Source organism: Uloborus diversus, chromosome 7 (genome assembly GCF_026930045.1).
Source record: "Uloborus diversus isolate 005 chromosome 7, Udiv.v.3.1, whole genome shotgun sequence".
NCBI lineage: Eukaryota > Metazoa > Arthropoda > Arachnida > Araneae > Uloboridae > Uloborus > Uloborus diversus.
In genome coordinates this window covers 99,509,773-99,533,763 of record NC_072737.1, presented here as the reverse complement: position 1 = coordinate 99,533,763, position 23,991 = coordinate 99,509,773, and the positions used below count along the sequence as shown (strand labels likewise).

Genomic DNA, 23,991 nt, shown 5'->3' with positions numbered 1-23,991 from the left:
TCCAACCATGCTCATTTTGCTGGGAATAATGAAGAACTTCGTGACAGCTGTGAACAAAGACACACTTTCCCAATACCTTAGAGGAAAATTTTGAAGATATATTGAAGCTAAGATTTAGAAGTTTTTAACGGCCCTTCAAATACGCGTAATTATGAAAATCACTCTTTTTGAAAAAAAAAAAAAAATACGAGGGGGGCGAAAAAAACTCAAGAAGCCTTTAAGGGTGTATTACAAGTATTTCTAAGAAGCTGGGAAGACGAGAACTAAAAACAGTTGGTGAAACAACCCCTATGGAAGTTCTGTGACCATTGATGAATGATATGGCTATGAAACTCTATTTTGTTCACTTCTTCCAGGATATTTTGTTTATAAACTTAAGCAATGAGCAGTGAGCATGAGGAAAGGTTTCACCAAAATATTTTTACAATGTATCGCAGATATCAGGGCCGTTAGGCGGAGTTAATGCTAACCAAATGCTGCTGAACTATTACCAGAGATGCTCCTTCTTTGACATACAAAAAGCAATCGAAAATGAAGCGTTTACAGCAATAAGCCAAAAGCAACCATTGCTTTCCGAAAAATAAGCATTCTTTAATGAAGGAGGACCTATTTAATAATATTTATTGCACCAGATTTTTTTTTTAAATTTAACATTACCTTGAAATCAATGAGTAGTTGCTGTGCATCTTTCTCCAGTGGGCTTTTGTATTTTGAAAACAAGAGCTAATGAGAAAAATCCACTACCATATTCGTGTTTCTCCCCCGAAAATTAGTAAGAATAGACTACTTAAAACCAGGATGCAGACAAAAAGTTCTTTTTTGTCGACTAGTGTTATTTGAATTATTACTGAAATTCCATTAAAAAAAATTTTTTTTTTTGATTATTATATATGTTGTTTGCAGTAAGAATGGGACAGCTCCATAAAACAAATAATTACGCGTAGGTAATATTGTTTTGACAAAAATGTCTATTGAATTTTAACACATTAAATATAAAGACAAAATCTTTAACAATGAATTCTTAAAACTGTTTTTGTGATTTCCATTTTAAGAAGGGAAGCTATACCATTCTTGAACCAAGATTTTCAATTGCTTGTTCAAATTTATAGCGCACTTAATTTATATGTACTATCACTACAGATGTGCTAGGATTTCCAAATGCTTACAGACATTTCATTTTTATAATTCATACAGGATATCTTCTATATTTCGAGGTTTCAAATCCATGACTCTCAGGATGCAATGTATGTTTTCAGAAAAACCATATATTTTTCATAAGAAATATCTTAAATTAGTGCTTTGGGAAAATAAAATTGTAACCACCTGAGCAATGTTACTGAAAATTCCAATTAAAGCAAAACGAAATGAGTTAAGCAACTATTATGTAACAAAAAACAATTAATGCAAGATGACATAAAATTTCATACTCTATCGCCCTCCTAAACGTCTTTATCTAACTTTTTACACAGATTTCGTTTTTGAAAAGTCATTAATTAAAAAAAAAAGTAATGATAATTTTTAAGAGTGGTATTAGCTTGAATCGGCTCTGACGCAAATGGACTAAAAATTTTGAGTTGGGCGTGGCAAAAGAAGAATACTTCTTGTACACAATATGAAATACAAGAAGGGTTAAAAATTATGGTTATGCACAAAATTATTAATGGCTATGCGGACGAATTACACAGTACGCAAAAACGAGCGAGTTTTCTAGAAATGGATGCAATCTCGTTTCGAAATAAGTAAAAATGCTGAAACTCACGAGTAAAGCACAAAAAATAGCTAAAATGTGTTAATTTTACATCTGGTCTGCAAAACTTAGCACTTATGCACGTTTCAAAATTAAAAATCCATAAGTATTTCAAGTTCAAAAATTAAATAATACTTTTCCATAAAAACAAATAATTAAAGTTTTTTTTTTTGCTCTAGCTGCTGATCTGCAAATTGTAGATAAAAGGGAAACAATTGAAGAACATGAAACTAAGATAGACAACATGAAAGAAGCTCACAATAGAGAAATTTCAAGCACACCCTTAACAATATTAGAAAGTTTTGAAAAGAATATTTACTACGAAAACATCAATGAAGAACTCGATAATGTCTGCTCGCTGATGCATGAAGATAATCAAACAACTTATTTAAAAGATTTAACTTATAAAGTTCCAAACGATGAAGGTAATGTTTTGCAATTATAACCATTTCTATGTTTTCTTTCATTTTATACAATCTACTTGCCAAACATTGTTATCTATTTACCATTAAAGTAAGAACCATAAGCCCTGGTTCGATTTTAGCCGGTCGAAGATCCACTGTTGGTGACTGAGGGACGTTAAATATGCTTGTGGTCACAAAGTTCTCCAAGCGAAACTATACCTCTGGAAGTGTTGGGTCAGAAGTTATTCGGTTTCAAGTCTGGTTGTATATTACTGAAATGTCCATAGATGGTGGTGCTATGTATCGTGTTGTCCGAGTCAAATCAGACTTCCACCTAGAAATAGCGCTCGATTACACGAAAGCTGTACCCCTCTGCCTTACAATCTCTTGTACTCGGGCTCAGGTTCCCGAGTGGCATAAGTAAAACAATAACAACTGCTTTGCAGTAATTTCTGGACATTTTTTTACACATAAAACTTAAATGACAACGTAAAAAACACGCATGTCAAGTTTGAGAAAGTGGGTTCAGTAAGTTTTGTGCAAGTGAATGGGCATATGTGTCTGTATGGTCCCTTATTAGAGAAATTTATTGGGAAGAATTAAATTACAATATGCATTACCATTGGAACAAAATGAAAATTCAATCTACCCTACGTCAAAAAAGCTAAATAAAAAAAAAAAGTCTAATAAGTGAATTTCTGTCTGCATGTTACAAAATCTAAATTCAGTCCATATTTTTTCATACAATAGTATCTAAGAAATTTCATTTTTTATATACAGACTATATAAAGAGCAAAATATCATTCATTTCTATTGAATATTTAAGTTTTAAGAGAAAACAAAGCTTTTAATATCAAAATTTTCATTAATAATGATAATGGTAAAAAAGAAAAGAAAATGTTCAATAGCACAAATTCAGAGAACTGCAGGCATGTGCTTCAAGGAACCCTTTTTTCCCCAATGCAAAGAAGAGGAGTTTTTGGATGTAAAAACACAGTTTTATTTCAATGATAATGGCGTTTTCCATAGAGGGCATAAGATTCCCTAGTGGATCAATTTTAGTGGCAAATAGTTTCTCTATGTCAAGCAATATATGCACTGATTATTTCAAAGACTATGTACACTTTCTAAAATACCACTTAAGGCGATCGTTAAATGTTTAATGTCTGCAGTGTTGAAATTTTAGGTACCATATCAAATTCAGCAAACTCTGCAATTCAGAACTGTGTTGGTCCCTTGATTGATGGATTTGAGGTTTTAAACCGTATTTGTGCTCATCCTAATTGACAAGTGGCTTTCCAAATCAGAGTAAAACAGTACAGATCTTTGAATGAACTAAAAATTGCTCTGATGTCTTAACACAGTGCAGAGCTATAATGTGCTCACAGGAAAGGTCGACTAGATGTACAAAAAGAAACACAATTTGTCGACCTCAACCACGTGCTTGGCTTGGACACGAAAAAACTGGTGCCAAGCTGACTACATACACAAATACTATTGATTAATCTTTATTGGTTGTTTTTTTTTTTTTTTAATCCCAGATAAAATCCCCAAACGTGTCAAATCTTCTGGCAACTGGTTTGTTTACATTCAGTCTTATCTTTTCTGTGTATAGAGTTAAATGAAGATAGGTTGTTATAAGAAACAGTTTGCAAAAATTTGCACAAATTCAATTAGAACAAATATTTATAGACAACTGATTATTTTTTTCAAAAAATTTAAACTAGATATTTATTTTTCCAGACCTTGTAGAACATTATGGATCAAATTTGGTGTTAAATGAGTCACAGCAAGGAAACAAAATGTCAAGCACCCTTCAAAACATAAGCCAGGCCATTTTAGCAGAAGAAAATAAACAAAATCAAAAGGATTATGATGAAGGGAAAGACAGACTTAATGACTTCATCATTTATTGCATAAACTTTACAGATTGGAAAAATATTTTTTTAAATAATTGGAATTTGAGTTCCTTCTTATGTGAAACTGATTTCTCATTAATTGAACATATTTATAACCAATTATTGAAATCTTCAGAAGAGTACATGCTGCTCCTGCCACCTGAACTGTTTGATTATAATGTGGAAATACTGCAATTTCTGATTTCCTTCATGACTACATTAACAATATTTAAAATGACTTCTTGGATCATTATATCAAAGAGAAACTTGAGCAATGAATTGTATCAGAAGAAACGGTTGAAAAGCAATGTAATTAAACTACTCCATTCAGACAAAGTATATTTTAATGAGCATCATGTAACAAAATAAACTTCTTAATGCACAAACGTGAAATATATAATACTTTTCTATATGTAACATATTATACATTATTTACATACTATAAACAATACATGAAACTTCAAAAAATGAGCAAAAATGCATGTTTGATACAAAAAAAAAAAAAAAAAAAAAAAAAAAAAAAGAAGAAGAAGAAAAATGCAGACTAGGAAAATGAATGTATAACAGATTTTTATATGAAAAAATGAAGTTCAATAAAAATAAACACAGATCACAAAAAGAAAATCAAAACATAACACACAAATAAAAATGATACAAATTACTATTATGTTTTTTAAACATTTCTTTATCTTATTCACAAATTGCTTTTAAGTTTTAAAGAAATTCAAGTCTAGAATCATCTTTTAAAACATTTTTCTTCAATTTACTATTCATCTATTGCACTCTATTTTATTCAATTTTCTCTTTCTAAACTGATAAGTAGATAGATTGAAACATATTGGATTAGTTTATATTTTCTAATATCAAGTTTACTGTGGATTTGAAAAATTGATAAGATATTAGACCTTTTAAATTCAAATAAGAAATTAGATAAAATAGCTACTTTTATTGTTCCTAATTTAATTTTAAGAATGTATCTATGGTTTGCCAATAATTTTTAGTTATTAAAAGAAAAATGATAGGACATTTCATTATTATTACTGAAAGATTGTCTAAGTTTAATTTAATCTCTGCAGTTTCTCAATCCAAAATTCTCAACAAATAAGAGGATCATCAGACTTTCCTCTTCTGAGTCTGCACAAATATTCTTTTTTGCAGGTTTCATCACAGGGCTCCACAGGATAATCCGACATTTTATAAAAGAATCTGAAATTAGAAATTTAGAAAAAAGGTTCAAATAAGAGATATAACTACAAAACAAAACATATAAATACACACATCACCTAACAAAACACAGAATACTTAAATAACAGTGGGCAGTTTTCCAAAAAAAATATACCAATAATCTATTAATTACTAAAATCAAGTTCACAATACATAAATTAAATAAACAAATTATTAGAATAACAAATAAAATTTGTCATCCAACACTTGCATGTAGCGAAAGAATGTCTAATGTTTAATATGATTGAAACATTAGCAGAATGTAAATTCAAAAAAAAAAAAAAAAGTAAAAAGTAAGTCTAAAAGTAAATAACACTTGAGTTTTCAATCTTAAAGCAAAAAATAAATAAAAAATGAAAATAAATAAATAATAATAAAGGCATAAATCAACACTTCTGCTTGCATGAACATAGATTTGGAAGAAAAATTAGCAAATGTTGTCCAATTAAAAAATATCACAATTGAAAATAAAATGACAAAACAATCAGTTACCTGTAAAATTTTTGGAAGAGTTCATCATCTTTGAAAAATCGATATGTTAAACTGTCCCAATCAGTAGGCAGCAATGAGGTTAAATTGTATGCTTTCTTAGCTGAGTATTCAAATCTCCATACAGGTTTGTTGTACAAGTTAGCTTCAGTAAGATTCATGTAATAAGTTTCATGATCCAGAACAACCTAAAATGAACATAAAATAAACTTTCTATTAGTTAAAAAAAATTCATTTCTGAAAAAAAAAGAGAGGAGAAAAGAAATTTTAAGATAAGCCAGTGTGTGGAACGTTTATTTCTAGAGTGAAAGAAAATGGAAACAACAGTTTGTTTACAGAGGCCCTGATATAGATTATTTCTTCCATTATAATCAATTTTGCTAGTTTTGGTATTAAGTAATACACAAAAAATTTAAATATTTTACAAATTTATTCAAATACTTTTATTACTAGATATAAACAGCTAATTATTTTAGTATCATTTTCAACAGGACAGACCAACCAGGGCAGTTAGTAGCCAAAATATACAAAAACTTAAAACTTTCAACTAACAAAAGTTGTGAATTAGTGTACGTGAAACAAATTAGTGTTGAACATTTTCAACATGCATTTTAGTCTACTACGTTATCTACTACCAGTTTACTATTTCTACATCTTTTCCCCTGCCTTTGGTACACTTCATCAGTACGTTACATTATAGGTTGTTTTCCCCATGAAATAAGTAAGAATTACTTCATACTAGAGCTGGGCGATATCGGAATTTTAATAGCTTGATACATCACTCTCCAGTTATCAAGATTTTTGATATATTCATATATTTATGCCAGTCAATTCAACATTTTACAGGGGGTGGGGGTTGCAAAGGGTATAAATGCAAGGCATATTGCATAGGCAAAGTATCTGCAACAGTGATGTTCCCATCAATTTTTCTGAGTATGAAGATGGAGATCTTTTCTCCATCTGGTTCGATCTGGAAAGTCTGAAGATTTTCCAGTATGAATGGATTACTGGGAGTCTATTACTCCCAGTAATCCATTATGCAGTTTGTGTATGTGATTATATACATAGTAGATCATAATATGAAAATGTATGAAGCTTGAGGGTATACGCTTGGTAGTTCTTATCGTCTGCAGCTGAGCCTAGAACTTTAATTTAATTATTATAATTTTCACTGCTTGCGTGAGTGGCAACGTTAAAATTTAAGTTTCTTGATGGAACAAAAATTTACTGAGAGCGATAAGTCAAGCAGCGTTGCTGCATCACATTCTTTTCTTTCTAAAATATCCCGATCATTCTAAGTAATATTTATTTCTGAATTTATGTTAAATGTTACGTTCGTGTGTTGTAATAAATGTTCAGTATAGTTATTGCAAGTATATTTTATTGCGAATTCACAACGAAGAGTAAGCGGCTCTACTATTCAAAAGGTCAAGTAGCCCGCCATGCTCAACCATTTTTGGAGCCACTAGTGAGGATTTTGATGTTTCGTTTATGATTCATGGAATCCTTTTCATAAGGTACGATATTTTAAAATCTCTTGTAATGAAAAATGCAAATGTAGGACATTGCATAAAACGTAAATAACGGACATTTGATTCTTATTCGAATGCAAATTCCCATGAACATTTTTATTCTAATTCATTTGTGCTATAAATGAAACTGAGACTTTTATTCATTGAAATTGTTGATATTCTATTCTGAGTGAAGTGTATAAGAAACGTTTATCAGAAAAATCATTCTTGAATGTTGATACATTTTGTTGTAATTCTCGGAAAAGGTTCTTAACCCTGGTTTACAACCGAAGATACACATTCTATTCTATTAGACTTTATTGCATGATATAGAGACATTCTATTCTATTTATTCTCATTCTATCTATCATTTTGTGATAAACCATGACTTCTAAAGCTGCATCTGCGTATGAAAAAGCAAAAAAGAAACGAGCTACTATTCGCGCGGTAACAACTAAGCTACTGAATAAAATTTCTGAGCAGTTAAATAATGAAGACGCTACTGTGGAAGATTTAAGCACATTCAAGCTGCAATTAAATAGTAAGCTAAATCAAATTCAAGTCGCTGATGCAGAAGTTGAAAACTTAATCGAAGATATGGATGAATTCGAAAATGAAATAGAAGCTAGCCAAGAATATTCAGATAAAATTCTAAATCTTCAGTTCGATATTGAAAGCAGAATTGAAAAAATTAAGCTTGACTTTGAGAAAGATAATCGGTCTACATTACCATCGCGAAGTGGACCTTTTCAAACAAGTACGAGCATAAATTTGCCTAAATTCGATCTTCCAGCATTTAACGGAAATATAAGTAATTGGATTAGCTTTAAACAAATTTTCATTTCGACTATTCATGATAATTCTAATTTAAGTCAACTACAAAAATTGCAATACTTGCATGCATCAGTTACAGAAGAAGTTGCTCGACTAATAAAGGGCTTTCCTATCACAGAAAATAATTATTCTCAAGCTTGGGAAACGTTAATTAGTCGTTATGACAACAAAAGAGAGTTATCATATGCTTTAGTTTCGAAAATATTTAGCATTAAACCAGTCAAATTGATGACCTCTAAATCTCTTCGGGATATTTTGGATTCTTGCAATGAAGCAATTCGTAATCTAAAAACGTTGGGATTTGAGTTAGACAAACTTTCAGAATTAATCATTATTCAATTTCTCGAAAAACGCTTAGATGATAATATCCGAAAACAGTGGGAGCTCACATTAGAAGATGAAGAAATTCCATCGTATAAGAAATTTATTGAATTTTTAGAAAAGCATGCCAGAAGCATGAAAACCTGCAAAGAAAACTATCCCAAAGAGGAACTTTTGAAATCCAAGAAGTCAGTTAGCTATAATTCCGTAACAAACGTAAATCGTAGAAGTTGTGTATTGTGCAATTTAGATCATGCATTGTTCAAATGTTCAGAATTCAAAAATTTGAGCACTCAAGAACGGTGGAATCTAGCGAAGAAGAATAAACTTTGCTTTAACTGCTTGAGAGCTAATCACGATACTTCGAAGTGTAAAGTTACTTTTCACTGCAAAGATTGTTCTAAAAGACACCACACTCTCTTACATGATTCTTCATACAAATCGAACCTTTCAGTCGATAATTCTGCACAGAGGTCAAGTGATTCAGTTCAAGTTAATAATTCTCAGTCCAGCAGACTAGCTTTAACTGGTCTGAATAATTCGTGCAATATTCTGCTATCTACAGCTTTAGTCAAAGTCAAGGATTCTCAAGGACATTGGCAACTGTGTAGAACTTTACTTGATTGTGGTTCTCAAACCTCATTGATGACTGAAGAATGCTGTAATAGACTTAATCTAAAAACATTTTCAACTAATCACTTAGTCATAGGAACTGGTAATCAAGTTGCTGGAAAGTCCAATTACTTAGTAAATTTAAACTTTACTCCACGGTTTAATTCAGAAACCTTTTCTACTAAAGCACTAATAGTTAAAGAACTTACTACGAAATTACCAAATTTCCTTATTTCTAGTCATAAATGGTCACACATTGAAAGTTTGACGTTAGCAGATCCTGATTTCTACATCTCCAGAAACATAGACATGATATTAGGTGCAGATGTATTTTTTGACATAATTCAAGGTTGCAAGATAAGTGGTGGAAAAGACACACCTACTGCTATTCAATCAAAGTTAGGTTGGATTCTCTCAGGAAGGGTATCGTCCAAGTTGTATGAAGGTACAGAAAATACCAAATTGAGTCACCATTCCAGTGTAAAAATTGATGAAGTTCTTCAGAAATTCTGGGAATTGGAATCTATTCCTCAGAAAGAAAAGTTAAGCATTCAAGACGCAAACTGTGAAAAGTTTTACTCAGAAACTACAACTAGAGATGACACTGGAAGATATGAAGTCAAACTGCCATTCAAGGAAGAACCAAGTCTTGGAAATTCGAGAGATCAAGCGGTTGCACGATTTCTGTCGTTGGAAAGGAAACTAATCCAAAATCCTAGCATGTATGATCAATAAAAGAATTTCATGAGGGAATATTTATCCTTAAACCACATGGAATTAGTGCAAACAGAAGAGATCATAGTAGAAGATCGCAAGTGCTTTTATATGCCACAGCACGGAGTAATTAGAGAACATAGCACACCACAAAATTAAGAGTTGTGTTCGACGCATCAGCTAAATCATCAACAAACATCTCGCTAAATGATGTTTTGCATGCTGGACCCAAACTCCAAACTGATCTATTTTATATTCTATCAAATTTCAGAATACACTCCATAGCTCTTGCGGCTGATATCGAAAAAATGTTCCGACAAATTCTTGTCTCACATTCAGATTCTGATTTTCAGAGAATTATATGGCGAGAAAATCCCGATCAAAAGATTGAAGACTATAGATTGAAGACAGTGACTTACGGAACTGCTTGCACACCGTATTTAGCCATAATAACTATTAAAAAACTTGCTGAAGATGAAGAGATGAATTTTCCTAAAGCCTCAAAAGTTAGCGACAAGGACTTTTACGTAGATGATCTATTAACAGGAGCCGATTCAATTCAGGAAGCTGAAAATCTCATGAGTGATTTAATTAATCTAATGAGAAGAGGTGGATTCACTCTTCGAAAATGGATATCAAATGAACAAAGTATTCTTTCAAAATTACCTCCTGAACTAAAAGGAACAGAACAGTCTATAAATATTGCTGAAGATCAGTCAGTGAAACTTCTTGGCATTCAGTGGGATCCAAATCAAGACACATTTGCGATTCATTTAAATCCAGCTCAAAAAGTCACCACAAAACGGCAATTATTGTCAAGCATTGCTAGAATTTATGATCCCCTCGGTTTCATTTCACCCTCTACAGTTTTAGCTAAAATTATGATGCAGAAATTATGGTTATGCAAGTCAAAATGGGATGATCCACTCCCAGACAGTATCCTTAAAGAATGGACAAGTTTTGCTTCACAGCTTCCGATACTTGAAAATATTCAAATGCCACGACATTTCTTCATCCAAAATTCTGCAGTAAAATGTATTCAAATTCATGGCTTTTGCAATGCTTCCCAAAAGGCTTTTGCTGCTGTCCTTTACATGAGATCAGAATTTGAAGACGAGAAAGTCAAGATTAGTTTAATCGCCACGAAAACCAGAGTCGAACCACTAAAAACAATAACGCTTCCTCGTTTGGAGCTGTGTGCAGCTGTATTGTTAAGCCAACTCTACAAGAATGTAGTTGAAAATCTTGCCATTCAAGTAGATGAGTCATTCTTTTGGACGGATTCCCAAATAGTGCTTGATTGGTTAAATTCCGAACCTCATAAATGGAAATCCTTCATTTCTAATAGGATATCGCAAATTCATACTAATACTCAAGTCGATGCCTGGCATCACGTTGTAAGCAAAGAGAACCCTTGTGATTGTGCCTCAAGAGGACTCATGCCTTCAAAACTTCTTAATCATTCACTATGGTGGAAAGGTCCTTCTTGGCTTTCAGATTCGCCAATAGTTATCCCTCCACAAAATCATTCAGCTTTGGAAAAAGAAAAAATCTCAGAAGTGTCAGTGAAAACGGCAAGTTATTCTAATCAAGTAGAAGGCGAGTTAAACTTCATTCATAACTATTCTTCGCTGAGTAAGCTTTCTAGAGTAGTTGCTTATAGCGTACGATTTATTCAAAATGCAAAATGTGACAAAAATAATCGGAAAGTAGGTTCTCTTAAGACATCAGAATTACTTGACGCCACAACTCGCATTGTAAAGTTGGTCCAAGATTCAGAATTCAAATCGGAAATTCATGCTATTCAAACTAAAGGGAGTTTGCCAGCTAAAAGTTCCTTAATATCATTGAATCCTTTTCTTGACAAAAACGGTATTTTAAGAGTTGGCGGCAGACTTAAACACTCTAATATGTGAAATGATCAAAAACATCCAATGCTACTTCCTAAAAATCATCACCTTTCGGATTTAATTATTGATTATTATCACAAACTCTCTCTTCATGGAGGAACACAAGTTGTACTCTCTCTCATTAGACAGCGGTTTTGGCTGATATCAGGAAGAGATAAAGTCAGAAGAAATATTCAGCGTTGTCTGACATGCTTCAAGATGAAGAAGAAAATCATGTGCCAAATTATGGGAGATTTACCTAAAGATCGCGTTCTTCCTTCCAGACCATTTCTCAAAACGGGTATAGATTTTGCAGGGCCGATAATAACAAAGCCAAATCTCAAGAGAACAAGGGTTACCACAAAGTCATACATTGCTTTATTCATTTGCTTCACGACAAAAGCAGTTCATCTTGAAGTTGTGTCCGAACTAAGTACAGATTCATTCTTAGCGTGCCTCAGAAGATTTATATCGAGAAGAGGAAAACCTTCAGACATATATACTGATAACGGCTCTAACTTTAAAGGTGCAAGAAACTATTTATACAGTCAAATGGAAATTCTTAAATCAGCATCAGTTCAGGACTTTGCTTCAGAACTGTTTATTAACTGGCATTTCATCCCACCCAGTGCACCTCATTTTGGAGGTATCTGGGAGTCTAACATCAAATCAATGAAGCAACATCTTTTCAAAGTATGTAAATCAGCAGTGCTTAATTATGAAGAATTATCAACTTTAATTATTCAGATTGAAGCATGTATGAATTCAAGACCACTAACTCCTCTTAGTAGTGATCCAAACGACCTTGATCCCTTAACACCGGGTCACTTTCTGATTGGAGCACCGCTCCTAGCAATGCCTGAGTCTTATCATGCAGAAAATTCGCTATCATACACTTCAAGATTTAAGTTGATTCAAGCTCTTCGCGAAGGATTCTGGAGGCGATGGAGTGCTGAGTATCTCACACAGTTACAGCAGAGAAGTAAATGGAAGTCATCTAACCCAAATATAAAAACTGGACAACTGGTGTTGTTAAAAGAAGATCTCAAACATCCCAAGAAATGGAGTTTAGGAAGAGTTATGGAAACTTTTCCTGGAGATGATGGAGCTGTAAGAGTTGTTCAGGTGAAAACTACATCAGGAACATTTAAAAGACCAATAACTAAGATTGCTCCCCTACCAACTTAGACTTAGTTTTGGACATTTTTCCAATGAGGGGGAGTATGGTAGTTCTTATCGTCTGCAGCTGAGCCTAGGACTTTAATTTAATTATTATAATTTTCATTGCTTGCGTGAGTGGCAACGTTAAAATTTAAGTTTCTTGATGGAACAAAAAGTTTACTGAGAGCGATAAGTCAAGCAGCGTTGCTGCATCACATTCTTTTCTTTCTAAAATATCCCGATCATTCTAAGTTATATTTATTTCTGAATTTATGTTAAATGTTACGTTCGTGTGTTGTAATAAATGTTCAGTATAGTTATTGCAAGTATATTTTATTGCGAACTCACAACGAAGAGTAAGCGGCTCTACTATTCAAAAGGTCACGTAGCCCGCCATGCTCAACCAACGCTATCTATCTAAAAAATGTTTGAGAGTATATGGCATATATGGAGTATACCCTATGGGAACACCACTGATGTGCAATAGAGAACAGGCATCGGTCATCTCTGTGTATAAATATTAAAGCAATTTGTTCTAATGATAATAGCTACAATAGCGAGATAATAAGATTTTCATAACAGTAAACTTCTTCATACCACGAGCATTTTTATTGATAAATTATTTTCGTTATGAAATATATATCAATAAATGTTAGCATACTTTACATTTAAAAAAAAGGATAAAATTAGTTGTTAGCTTGAAGGATCTATATTTCATTTTTTTTTTGGATCGGGAAAGGGGTAGGATGAATTGGTACAGTCAGACCCCAATTTAACGAATTCATCAGGATCGAAACTTTTATACGTTAAATCGGGGTTATTCGTAATATCGGGGTGTGAAAACAAATTGCACCTACTTTATCTATAAGCCCTAATAAGCAATTGCGCATAAATAACCAAAAAAAAAAGTGTACACTTTTTGTTCAGCATTCCACGAATTATTACACACTAGTTAATTTGAAACTTTAAAGTACTGAGTGATAGCTGTTTGACAACTTCCTTGATACTTGACTCAAAATAGTTCTCTTTCAACTTTATGGAGAGAAGAAAACACTGTGTCCTTTCCAACCTGCTTCATGAATCATGAGATACATATTTAGCTTCCAGGCCATGTAAGGCATTTGAAAAAGTAACAGTTTTAATGGGTCAGTTAATGGGAGTTTCATCATCGCTTTCTGCATCAGAACGCTATTCATTGGTTGCCCTCTCGTCCGTCAAAAATTGCAGATTCCATTAAAAGCGTTATTCTGATTCGGACAATATAGATATGCCATTTGAAAAACAGTCCAATATTTCCTAGCTCAAATTGACAAAAAAAAATTTTTTTTTTTTGGCTGTTCAAATAATTCGTTAATTTGGGGTTTATTATTTGTCAAACAGGGGTTTTTGCTTTCATTTTAGTCGAGGAAAAATAAAATTCGCTAAATTGCGAAATTTGTTAAATTAGCGTCTAATTGTACATTAGGGTGGGTTGATTTTTATTCTTTTCAAAAATTGAAATCTCCTGTATTGCGAAAAGTTGTGCATTCGCATCAAATGTTCGTGAAAAAAATTTTTTGGAAACCAAAATATATTTAGATCCCCCGTCAACCCCTTGAAATTTCGCAAAATATGTAAAAAAATATTATACTTTTTAAAATTGAAAAATGTTTATGCGTATATATTTTTTAATCATCTGTGGTGAGAAAAGTGCGCATTGACATCTAATGTTCATATTAAAAAAATGTTGGTAATCAAAACATATTTAGAACCCCATTCAGACCTTTGAATTTTCGCCAAATATGTGAAAATTGACATTAATATTCTTTAAATTTCTTACACATATTTATTTTAAATCATCTGTGGTGAAAATGTTTGCCCAGTAAGATTTTTGGCTCATGAAAAAAAATATTGATATTGTACTATATTTAAGCCCCCCCCCTACCGCCCCCTCGGCCGGTGAAATTTGGGAGATTTGCAGAGTTTTTATTGTTTTGATCTTTTAAAGCAAAATCTATGCACCTTTTTTTCAAAATTAAAGCCATTTCAACAGTTTCTTTTCTTATAATAACAATATATAATTCTTTTGAATTAAAACTAAAGTGTAAATGATGACAGCACCGAGGGACCGTTCATGCGACACCTGCGTCGCTGTTTTACAGCAGCTCTTCGCTTGTTTTCCCGAAATTAGGGGAACATATCTTAGAATTCGCCTTGAGGAAATGTCTGCATTAGAACTTCACCATAGTGCCCTCCCCAAGCACACAAATTTAGGCACAGATTTTTTTTTTGTAACATCGAAATTTTACACATTATACTGCTCTGCTTTTAAATTTTCGGAACTTATTTTCAAGACACCAATGTTTTACATATAAATCCATCACGACTTGTTGCTCCACAAACAAATGAATATGCTTCTGCCACAAACCTAACTACTGTTTTGACCTCTTGTGCAAATTTAAATACTCCTTTACTTGTTTCATGCATTTTCTCAAGTTCCGCTTTAGGTATCTATTTGGACCGTGGGGGATCTTAAAGAGTACAATTTTGCTAAACAATCAATTCTGTGTAGCCTTTTGCTGGAAAATTGAGTGGTGAAATGGCAAAATCACCTACAGTTGCATTAGTAAAAGTTTGGGTCTTCAGGATTGCTTTGTGGCCTAATTTCTTCAGAGGATGATATGCTCATGGTAATCAGCAGGTTTTTTTTTGGATAACACCAAAAACTATTCCTTTTGAATAACATGATCAACTCCTAGTTTCAGATCATCCCTGAAGGATCTTGTATAGTGGACAACTTTCCAAAAATGATGTGCATGAAGGCTCAGTTTAATGAGAAACCAAACTTTTGTATACACTTTTACAATGTATTCAACAATAGTCTAGTCTCTATTTCATATGACGGCTCTTTTATACCAATATATAACAGCAAGCAATTTGCTTGCTGTTGCAAATAACCTTGCATGAGACAGATTACCTGGTGGTTTGGTGGACAACTGATGTCTATACAGTTTGTATTTGCATGGATAAGTGCCAAGAACAGATCGATTTTTGAGACGGGTGGTGGGTGATGGAAATCGTTTCATTAGATCACAGAATAAGAAAAATAAATGTATTCTGCACAACCGCACCATTTGTCACTGGTATCCAAACTAAGCAGAAACAGCTAAAAAATAGCAAATTACGTAAATTTTGAAGGCTTGGTGGAGGCTTTAAGTATATATGATATAATAGTGATTTTGTTCACAAACAAAGGGTCTTACTGTGAAATACACCGCCAGCTCAGTCATTTCCAGCCGAGGACTGCAGTTTCGTGCTTATTAGCACTCATCAGCCCGGCATAGGAAAGTGACTGAGCTGGAGATGGAAAACCTCTTAAGGAAGCCAAGAGTGCCAAACAAACTGGTAGCTAATATAGAATTAGCAGATCAGACGAGTGACGTTTGATGAGTGCTAATAAGCACGAAACTGCTGTCCTCGGCTGGAAATGACTGAGCTGGCGGTGTATTTCACGTATTTCTGCTTTAGCCCTGGCTAATGGGCGGTAATTTACTGAATATAAGGGTCTTACTATTCAGTTTTTTTCCACCACAAGCGACTAAAAAAGATAATTTTTATTATTATTATTTTTTAAAATGTCATTTTTTACATACTTGGCAAAATTTCAGGGATCTGGTTGGGGATCTTAGCATATTTTAATCACCGTTTTTTTAAAACGAGCATTACATGTCAATACACAACTTTTCACACCACAGGTGATTAAAAAAAATCAATTTTTACACATTTGGCGAAATTTCAAGGGACTGGCAGGGGATCTAAATGTATTTTGATTTCCAAAAAATTTTTTACACGAACATTTGATGCCAATACACAACTTTTCCCACTACAGGCATTTTCGATTTTTTTAAAAAGTTAAAATCAACACACCCTACTGTATATGCTCAATACATACTGCATGAAAAAATAACAAAATACATACACATACAAATGTTATACTCCAAAAGCAAGGAGCGGTGTTGGCTCTAAAAATCCCTTCCCTAAATGGTGGATTTTAGTTGAGTCAAAGCAAAACTAGTCATCTCCAGCACATCTAGCTGCCCGCAGCAGCTGATGATATCATATCTTTATGGAGCCTTGGAGAGAAATTTAAGAGATTGCCAAGTTAGCGACTTTACTGTAGTCAAGCTTGGTATCATTGTCACATGACTGTTATCAAGTTCTGTGACAACCAAGAACCACTCAGAAGCAACCTTTTGCCAGACATACCCATACATGGATAAAAACAATCAGATTTTAATAGTGTAGATACATGTCAAAAAATGCGTTCAAAATTTAATTGAATGAAGAATTATTTGAAACATATGCATCATCAAAACAAAAGATTTTTTCTAGCAAATGTCACATTAAATTTAGAATTATTTTCAAAAACAACAAGTCAAATAATATTAATTTCTGATACATACTCTCGAACTTTTTGGGTAGTTTCCATCAACAGTATAAATTCTGTAACCAGGATTGAGTCCATCATATGTAGTTACACTGGGACCAATGTAACCAATACTCACAGGTCGAGATTTAGGGCCCGATTTATCATAAAATATTTCAAACTCATCATTGTGAGTGTGACCGAAAAATTGCGCTGTAACGGTACTCTCATACCTAAAATAAACAAGTAATAATGTTTACAGGTCGTAAAGTAAGTTTCAAAAAAAAAAAAAAAAATCAATTCATGCAGAACTACAATTAAACATACAATTTTTACTTTTGTTAAACTAATGAATTTAGGGAGAACTTAGTTTACAAAGACACATATTGGATGCAATTACTACAATAAAACAACTAAAACTGAAGGGGGGGGGGGGGTTAAAAAGCCACCAATCATTTACTGATATGAGCAAGTGAATTCAAGTTCACTCTTTATTTTGCTGAATCTTCACACTAATATAATATTACTATACAATTATTTTTAACAGTTATGCACTAGTTGATGTAGTTTTTCACAAAATTAACTTACCTATTGATTATTTTGTTAAAATTGGCACTCCATACTGGCAAGCAGTCACCAGCACCAGGTGGAATATGCCCTAAAATGTGAACCTGAAAAAATATAAAAATCAGAAACAAATGCAAATACTTTCTCTAGCACACATATTTAGGCAAGAAAATAGTTTCTGTGTTGAGCATTTTCTGACAAGTGCAACAATGTTTTATAAATACAAGTGTAATAATTGTACAAAAACTTTAAAAACAAAAGTATTTGCAGAAATAAACAAACATAATGCTGCTTTGAACTAAACTTATCTTCAGAGTAAATAATTAACATCTAGAACAGGGCTTCGCAAACTGTGGTCTGCAGATCACAGTAATAAAATTTCACAAAAGAGGCCACAGTATAAATTTTCGTAAAAAGGCTATAACCTTTGGGAAGTTCTGATCTAGAAGAATGAGAGTAATAATGGATTAGAAACTATAGTGTTCCTTAAGCAAGGGATTGCAAAGGCAATGTTGATCTTGCTTTGTCTTAAATCACAAAGCAGGATCAACATTATATTGTTACCCACAGGTGAATAAGAGAAAAATATTTCATGCAAAAGCCACATGTCTTCTTAGCAGGCTTATTAAATTATGCACTAGTTTTACTTATTTTTCATAATTTCCATGGAAACCAAAGGCCAAAAATATTTTGTCATTTCACAACTTTGAATAAAATGAAGTAAAAAAATCTAATAGAAATTTTTTGCTTCCAATGATGGCTACGTTGCAGGAAATATCCTCTTGACAGCATAGATGGATACTGAGTAGGAGCCTTAAGGGGGAAAATAATGGGGCATTATTGTATCATGGATTGGATGAAAAGATAACGAATGTGTTCATCACTTGTTTAGCTTTTTTCCCCCAAAAAGTTCTAACTATATAAATTAAATTTAAGTCTTCCTGAAAATTACTTTAATAACATTAAGGAAAGTTAAGGCATTTCCAACATATCAGCTCTGAAAATTTAATAAATTACTTTTCAGTTTTATATAATGTGCATTACATGGACGCAGCCAGAAATACCTTCTGGAGGGTTTTTTTTAATCAAAAATACCTTCTGAAGGGAATTTTTTAATCAAAACAGCTGTTTCATATGGATGAACTACTGTATTAGAATTTGGATTTATGTTAAAACCAATGGCTTAGGAGAATGTTTTCACCCCCCCCCCCATTGCTGCGCCACTGGTGCATTACCTTTTCATTTTTAATTTCTGCTTTCTGCAGTTCTGAAACCAACCAAGAAAGTTCATTGGTAGGATCTGTTGAATTCAGCAAAAGCCACCTAGAAATATATTTTAGTTCTATTATAAATGATAAATGCCATACAAAAGTACAATTACTTTAACACAAGACTAACTGCCTCACGTGCCAAATCCATTAACCCCATAAAACAAAATGTCAAGAAAAGCGATGAAGAAGATAGTGTTATCCATAGGAGTGAATAATCCCTCGTGTTACATTTTCTGCCATCACATGGTCAGAAATGTACTGAACCAAAACTTTAATATAAATTCACATGCTAAGCATTGATAAAGCACTATTAAAGCAGAAACAAGAATTTTTTTTTAATAAGTGGAGTCAATCGATTTGGCAACTGAGGCATCCATATAAAACTTTTTTCATTGAATCAGATGGAATCGACTACAAACAAATCTAATAATAAAGCTACAACCGAAATTAATTACATGAAAATACATACCAGTTCAAACTGTTGCAGTAATTCATATTAATTGAAACAATTCTAAAACCAGGATTCACTAAAACAGAGTAGTATGCACCTCTGAAAATAAATAAATCAGCATGAATATTTATTTCAACTTTAAATGTATTTTTAAAATAGATACGTTTCATGTTACATGTATTAACCCTCTGTTATGAGAGCTTCAAAAAGTTTCATCCATAGACGCACTGCATCTGGGTCATTCCATGCGAAATCAGAAAAATTCGCAAAAAAGTGGTGGCCGCATGGTAACAGATTTTTATGAAATTTGGTATACAGGTTTATTTTGATATACAGATATTTGATATACAGATATTTTATGCCTGTATAAAAATATCTAAAATATTTTTGCTTAAAATTTTTATTTAAATAGTTACATGCGATTGAAAATTGGTCAAATTGAACAGCATTCTCATAAATGCTAAATGTTGCACATTTGATGGCTTGTATCTTGTTAACTATTTAATGAAAACATAAAAGTTATATGTTTTTGCAATCTATGGAGTAGGGTAATCAATCTGATATCAGTAAAATTTTCAAAGTTATTATAGTTAACTTTTAACCGAGTCTCAAAAACTGAAAATATTTCAATTTTCTCATAATTAAGCATTTTATTTTTTAATCTCAATCTTTAAGGAATGCATTAGCTTTGATGAAATTAATACCCAATACTGTGCTAAGTATCATAAAAGAAATACCTTACTTTTGAAGTTGTATTTTGACTCATTTGTCTTCAAAATCAGTTTTAAACTTAGTGACATTTTGTAAAATGATGATTTTCCACTTCACGTACACACAAAAATTCAAATGAGGGAAAATTCAGACAACTTTAAAATTTTTCAAGAATATAGAGCTGTGTTTCTACTATTTGCTTGAAGAAACTCGAAATTGGTTTTTGATTTCCAAACGTAAAATAAAATTCAGAAAAATAGCATTTTCTTTCTGTTTTATGGGTCAATCCATACAGGTTCGACGGATGGTTACGCTCGACCATTTTTAATTTTTTTGAAATTCATATCCCTAAAAGCTGCATATGAAAGAAGTTTAAAACCTCTTTTATTTTTTATCTCAACTTTGATTTTTTGGAGGTCATCAAAAGTGATTTTCGTATTCAAAAATGGGACTTTTAGACCTTTGCATTTTGGCCAAAATCTATTTGAATTACATTTATGACAGTTAATTTAACGCTTTGATGTTAAAGTGCATAAGTTGATAGTCTTACATCCTGAGTTATGTAGCTGTACGTTAATAATTAAAAAAATGGCAACAGGTTAGTTCAAGACCAAATGTAAAAATTTTACTCATTTCAAAGGGGGATAACTCACGTAGGGGACGGAAACACAAAATGAGATACAGCAAAAACTAATCACTGGAACCATGCTAAATAGAGTATGTAACTGTTGCTGTGTGTTTGTGTACCCTTTATAGATTACAGCCCCTCAAAATTCGGAAAAATGACAAAAATGACATTTTTAGACTTCTATAAACCAAAAGAGGATTGAATTAAAAATAAAATTTCCTGGCCAATTGAATATTCCATTCAAGTATTATACATGTTATACATTTTGTTTTTTTTATTTGGTTTGTAAAAAAGATACAGGTCTTTGAAATTAAGCAATTTCGCTAGTCAATTCACACACTAAAACAGAAATAAAAAGTGTAAAAACTTCATGGCACCTTCTTAAATTACGTACATTGTGCCCTATATAATACATTATACTGAAAAAACATATTGTAATTTTCAAAATAATTATTTTAATTTGATAACTTAGAAATATTTGGACATGAATGAGAAGTTTATGCCGTGTGGAACCTGTATGGATTGACTCTTATGTGAAATAACGAGAATTCAAAGAACTTGATAAACGACTAAATGATACAAAAGCAAGTAAAACTGACATTTATTTCAATTTAAAAAAATGTACATTTCAGCATGTACTTCATAAACATGCTTTTGAGAAAATGAAACACGAAAGAAATGTATTCAGTAAATTACCGCCCATTAGCTGTAAAGCAAAAAGTTCCCATTAGCTAGGAAATGACTGAGCTGGCGGTGTATTTCACGAAAGAAATGGTTAGTTTTGCTAAACTTACAAAATAAAAAGAAGTAACTAATGAAATTTTTCCTTTAGTTCAAGTTACTCTAGTAACAAAAATACGCCGATACCAATCATTAAAATTTAGTAGCATCTAAAAGAGACTTCATTATGTTACGTAAAAAAAATTGAGTAAATTTAGAGCATTCCCTCATCTTCAAAAAAACATCTGAAATAGAGGAAAAAATGAAATTTTCGGAAATTTTATATTTTTTAAAGTACGATTTCGTTATCAAGAAATTCATAAACAATTACTAAATTAGAGCAGATAGTTAGTTATAGATAGTTTTTCAATCTGAATCATTTTTAATGTTATTTTTTCATTAAAAGAGCTAGAAGAGTGATTTGAAATCTGAAGTAAATTGGCAAAATTTAAATCTTTGTTAATATCTCAGATTGAAAAAAAGATCCGAATAAATTTTACTTTGCTCTTTCCCAATAGAGATTTGTTCATAGAATGCGGAAATATTTATTTTTAAGTGTACGTTTATAACTTATGGAGTTATTGAGTCACAAACTGGCAGCAATGAACTCTGAAAATTTAGGCTTAGCGTAAGCATCAATTTCTAATTTCAATAACAAAGCAACTAACATTTTCTTCTTCTTTTTTGTACTAAAAAGTTTGTAATATACATAAATACTAAAAACAAAAGGTGCCAACAAGTTATGCTATATCCGAGAACTGAGTGAAAATGACTTTTACAATTTAGCTGTTAGCAAAGACAACATTTACCCTAAAACATGCTCAACATGTTGATAATAATAATATGCATCTTGCCACATGAAGGCGATTAGAATTCATTTACTGGTGCTAGTTATCTAAAACCAAAATGCTAAGACTTTTAAACATATGTGTTAGTAAGAAGCATAAAAGATAAAAATGTATATTGTTTAATTTCATACACTACCCTAAGAATAAAGATTACTTACAATATTTAAAGCAATAGAGTAGGTTTGGAAAAATAATAGTAAAGTTTAAAAAAGTCAATCAGAGAAACTTTTTTTTTATAAAGATTAATCAACAAATCACATAATATAATAAGGAAAAAATACATCTTCAAAGGAAATTGATTTCCCCAACAAATGACCATAACTTTAGATAATTTTCCTCTTCTCTATACTCTCTTGTGCTACATTCAAAATTCAAACATGGGACCTTATTTTTTCATCAGATGAAAAAGCGAAGTAGAATATGTTTAAAAAAGCTTATAAAAACATGTATTATCTCTTATACCAAAATTTTGTGGCTTAAAGTCTACAGGATGACATAATGCATGTCCAGAAATGCCAGATAAAGGTGCAAGAGGGAGTTGGGTACGGCAGTCGAAAGTAATAGGAAATAAGCGAAGTTGTCATTCACCATAGTGATTGTATAAAGTGTAGCAAGTTCAGTAATAAATATTGTCTGCTTGGTTAAAAGAAATTCTACTCTTTTCCTTAAATGGGTTTTTCTGTTGCATTTCTATACACGTATAAATAGATGAAAAATTAAAAAAGTATAACTAGAATAACTAAATTTTTTTCTCTTTTTTGAAAAAAAATTATCTAGCTGGCAAAATTTTATAACTAAGCAACTACAATTCACACTCCAGGGTCCCCGGTACCTACTACCAGAAGATGAGCAATTCCTGGTCCAGTACCCCAAGAGGTATTGAATTACTTGGAAAAACAGGAATTTTCTATGAAAATCTAAGTATCATAATTTATAGTTTTTACTTGATATCTCCGCTAATTTTTATCGGAAGATTATGTTAAATAGCCAAACAAAAAGACGGGAAGATTACAAATCCAAAGATACCTGGTTCGATGGTCAGTTTACTGGCGTTTGGGAGAAGTAACTCGGACATAGATAGATACGTAGATACGCTCAGTTTTTAATTATGTAAGATTTCAAAATGAAATATATGAGCTGTCAAAAAATGACTTTTTCCCCATGGGCCGCCCCGAATGCTTTTATATTTGTCTTCTCTAACACCATTCAAAAGTTGGTCAAACATTTTCTGGTCATCCTGCACATCCCAAAGTTAAAAAATAATAAAATACACCTTATAACATTTCACTCCCTGAGTTTTACAAGAAGTGTAAAGGCATCATTTAGTTTAGTTATAATTATACTTACAATTTCAAAGTAAATGAACTATCTGGCAACCATGGTGACCAAGCTTTAGCAACTTCATTGTATAGCCATGAAATGGATTCATTTCCTTTAATTGTGGGAATTGGGAAACTAAGAAAGCAAAGCAATAAAAAATTACTAACAAAAAAGAAAAACATGTTTAATGGTTTTACTTTTATATTTTTTTATCACAAAAAAATAAAAGAATGATTGAAGCTTAGTTGTTACTTTTGCTATTAGTT

At 32.1% G+C, this 23,991-nt stretch overlaps 1 protein-coding gene across 1 annotated transcript in view; it reads right to left on the bottom strand.

Annotated features, from left to right (window-relative positions):
• Nucleotides 1-3,991: 3,991 nt before the first annotated feature.
• The window catches only part of LOC129225628 (sphingomyelin phosphodiesterase-like), a gene marked incomplete at its 5' end in the record, with an annotated part of 43,574 nt that continues 23,574 nt past the window's right edge, over nt 3,992-23,991 (bottom strand). The window contains 7 exon segments of the mRNA XM_054860095.1: nt 3,992-5,255; nt 5,766-5,950; nt 17,247-17,442; nt 17,798-17,880; nt 19,012-19,099; nt 19,517-19,597; nt 23,753-23,860. Coding sequence (XP_054716070.1) covers nt 5,144-5,255; nt 5,766-5,950; nt 17,247-17,442; nt 17,798-17,880; nt 19,012-19,099; nt 19,517-19,597; nt 23,753-23,860 — 853 coding nt within the window. The 3' untranslated portion in view covers nt 3,992-5,143.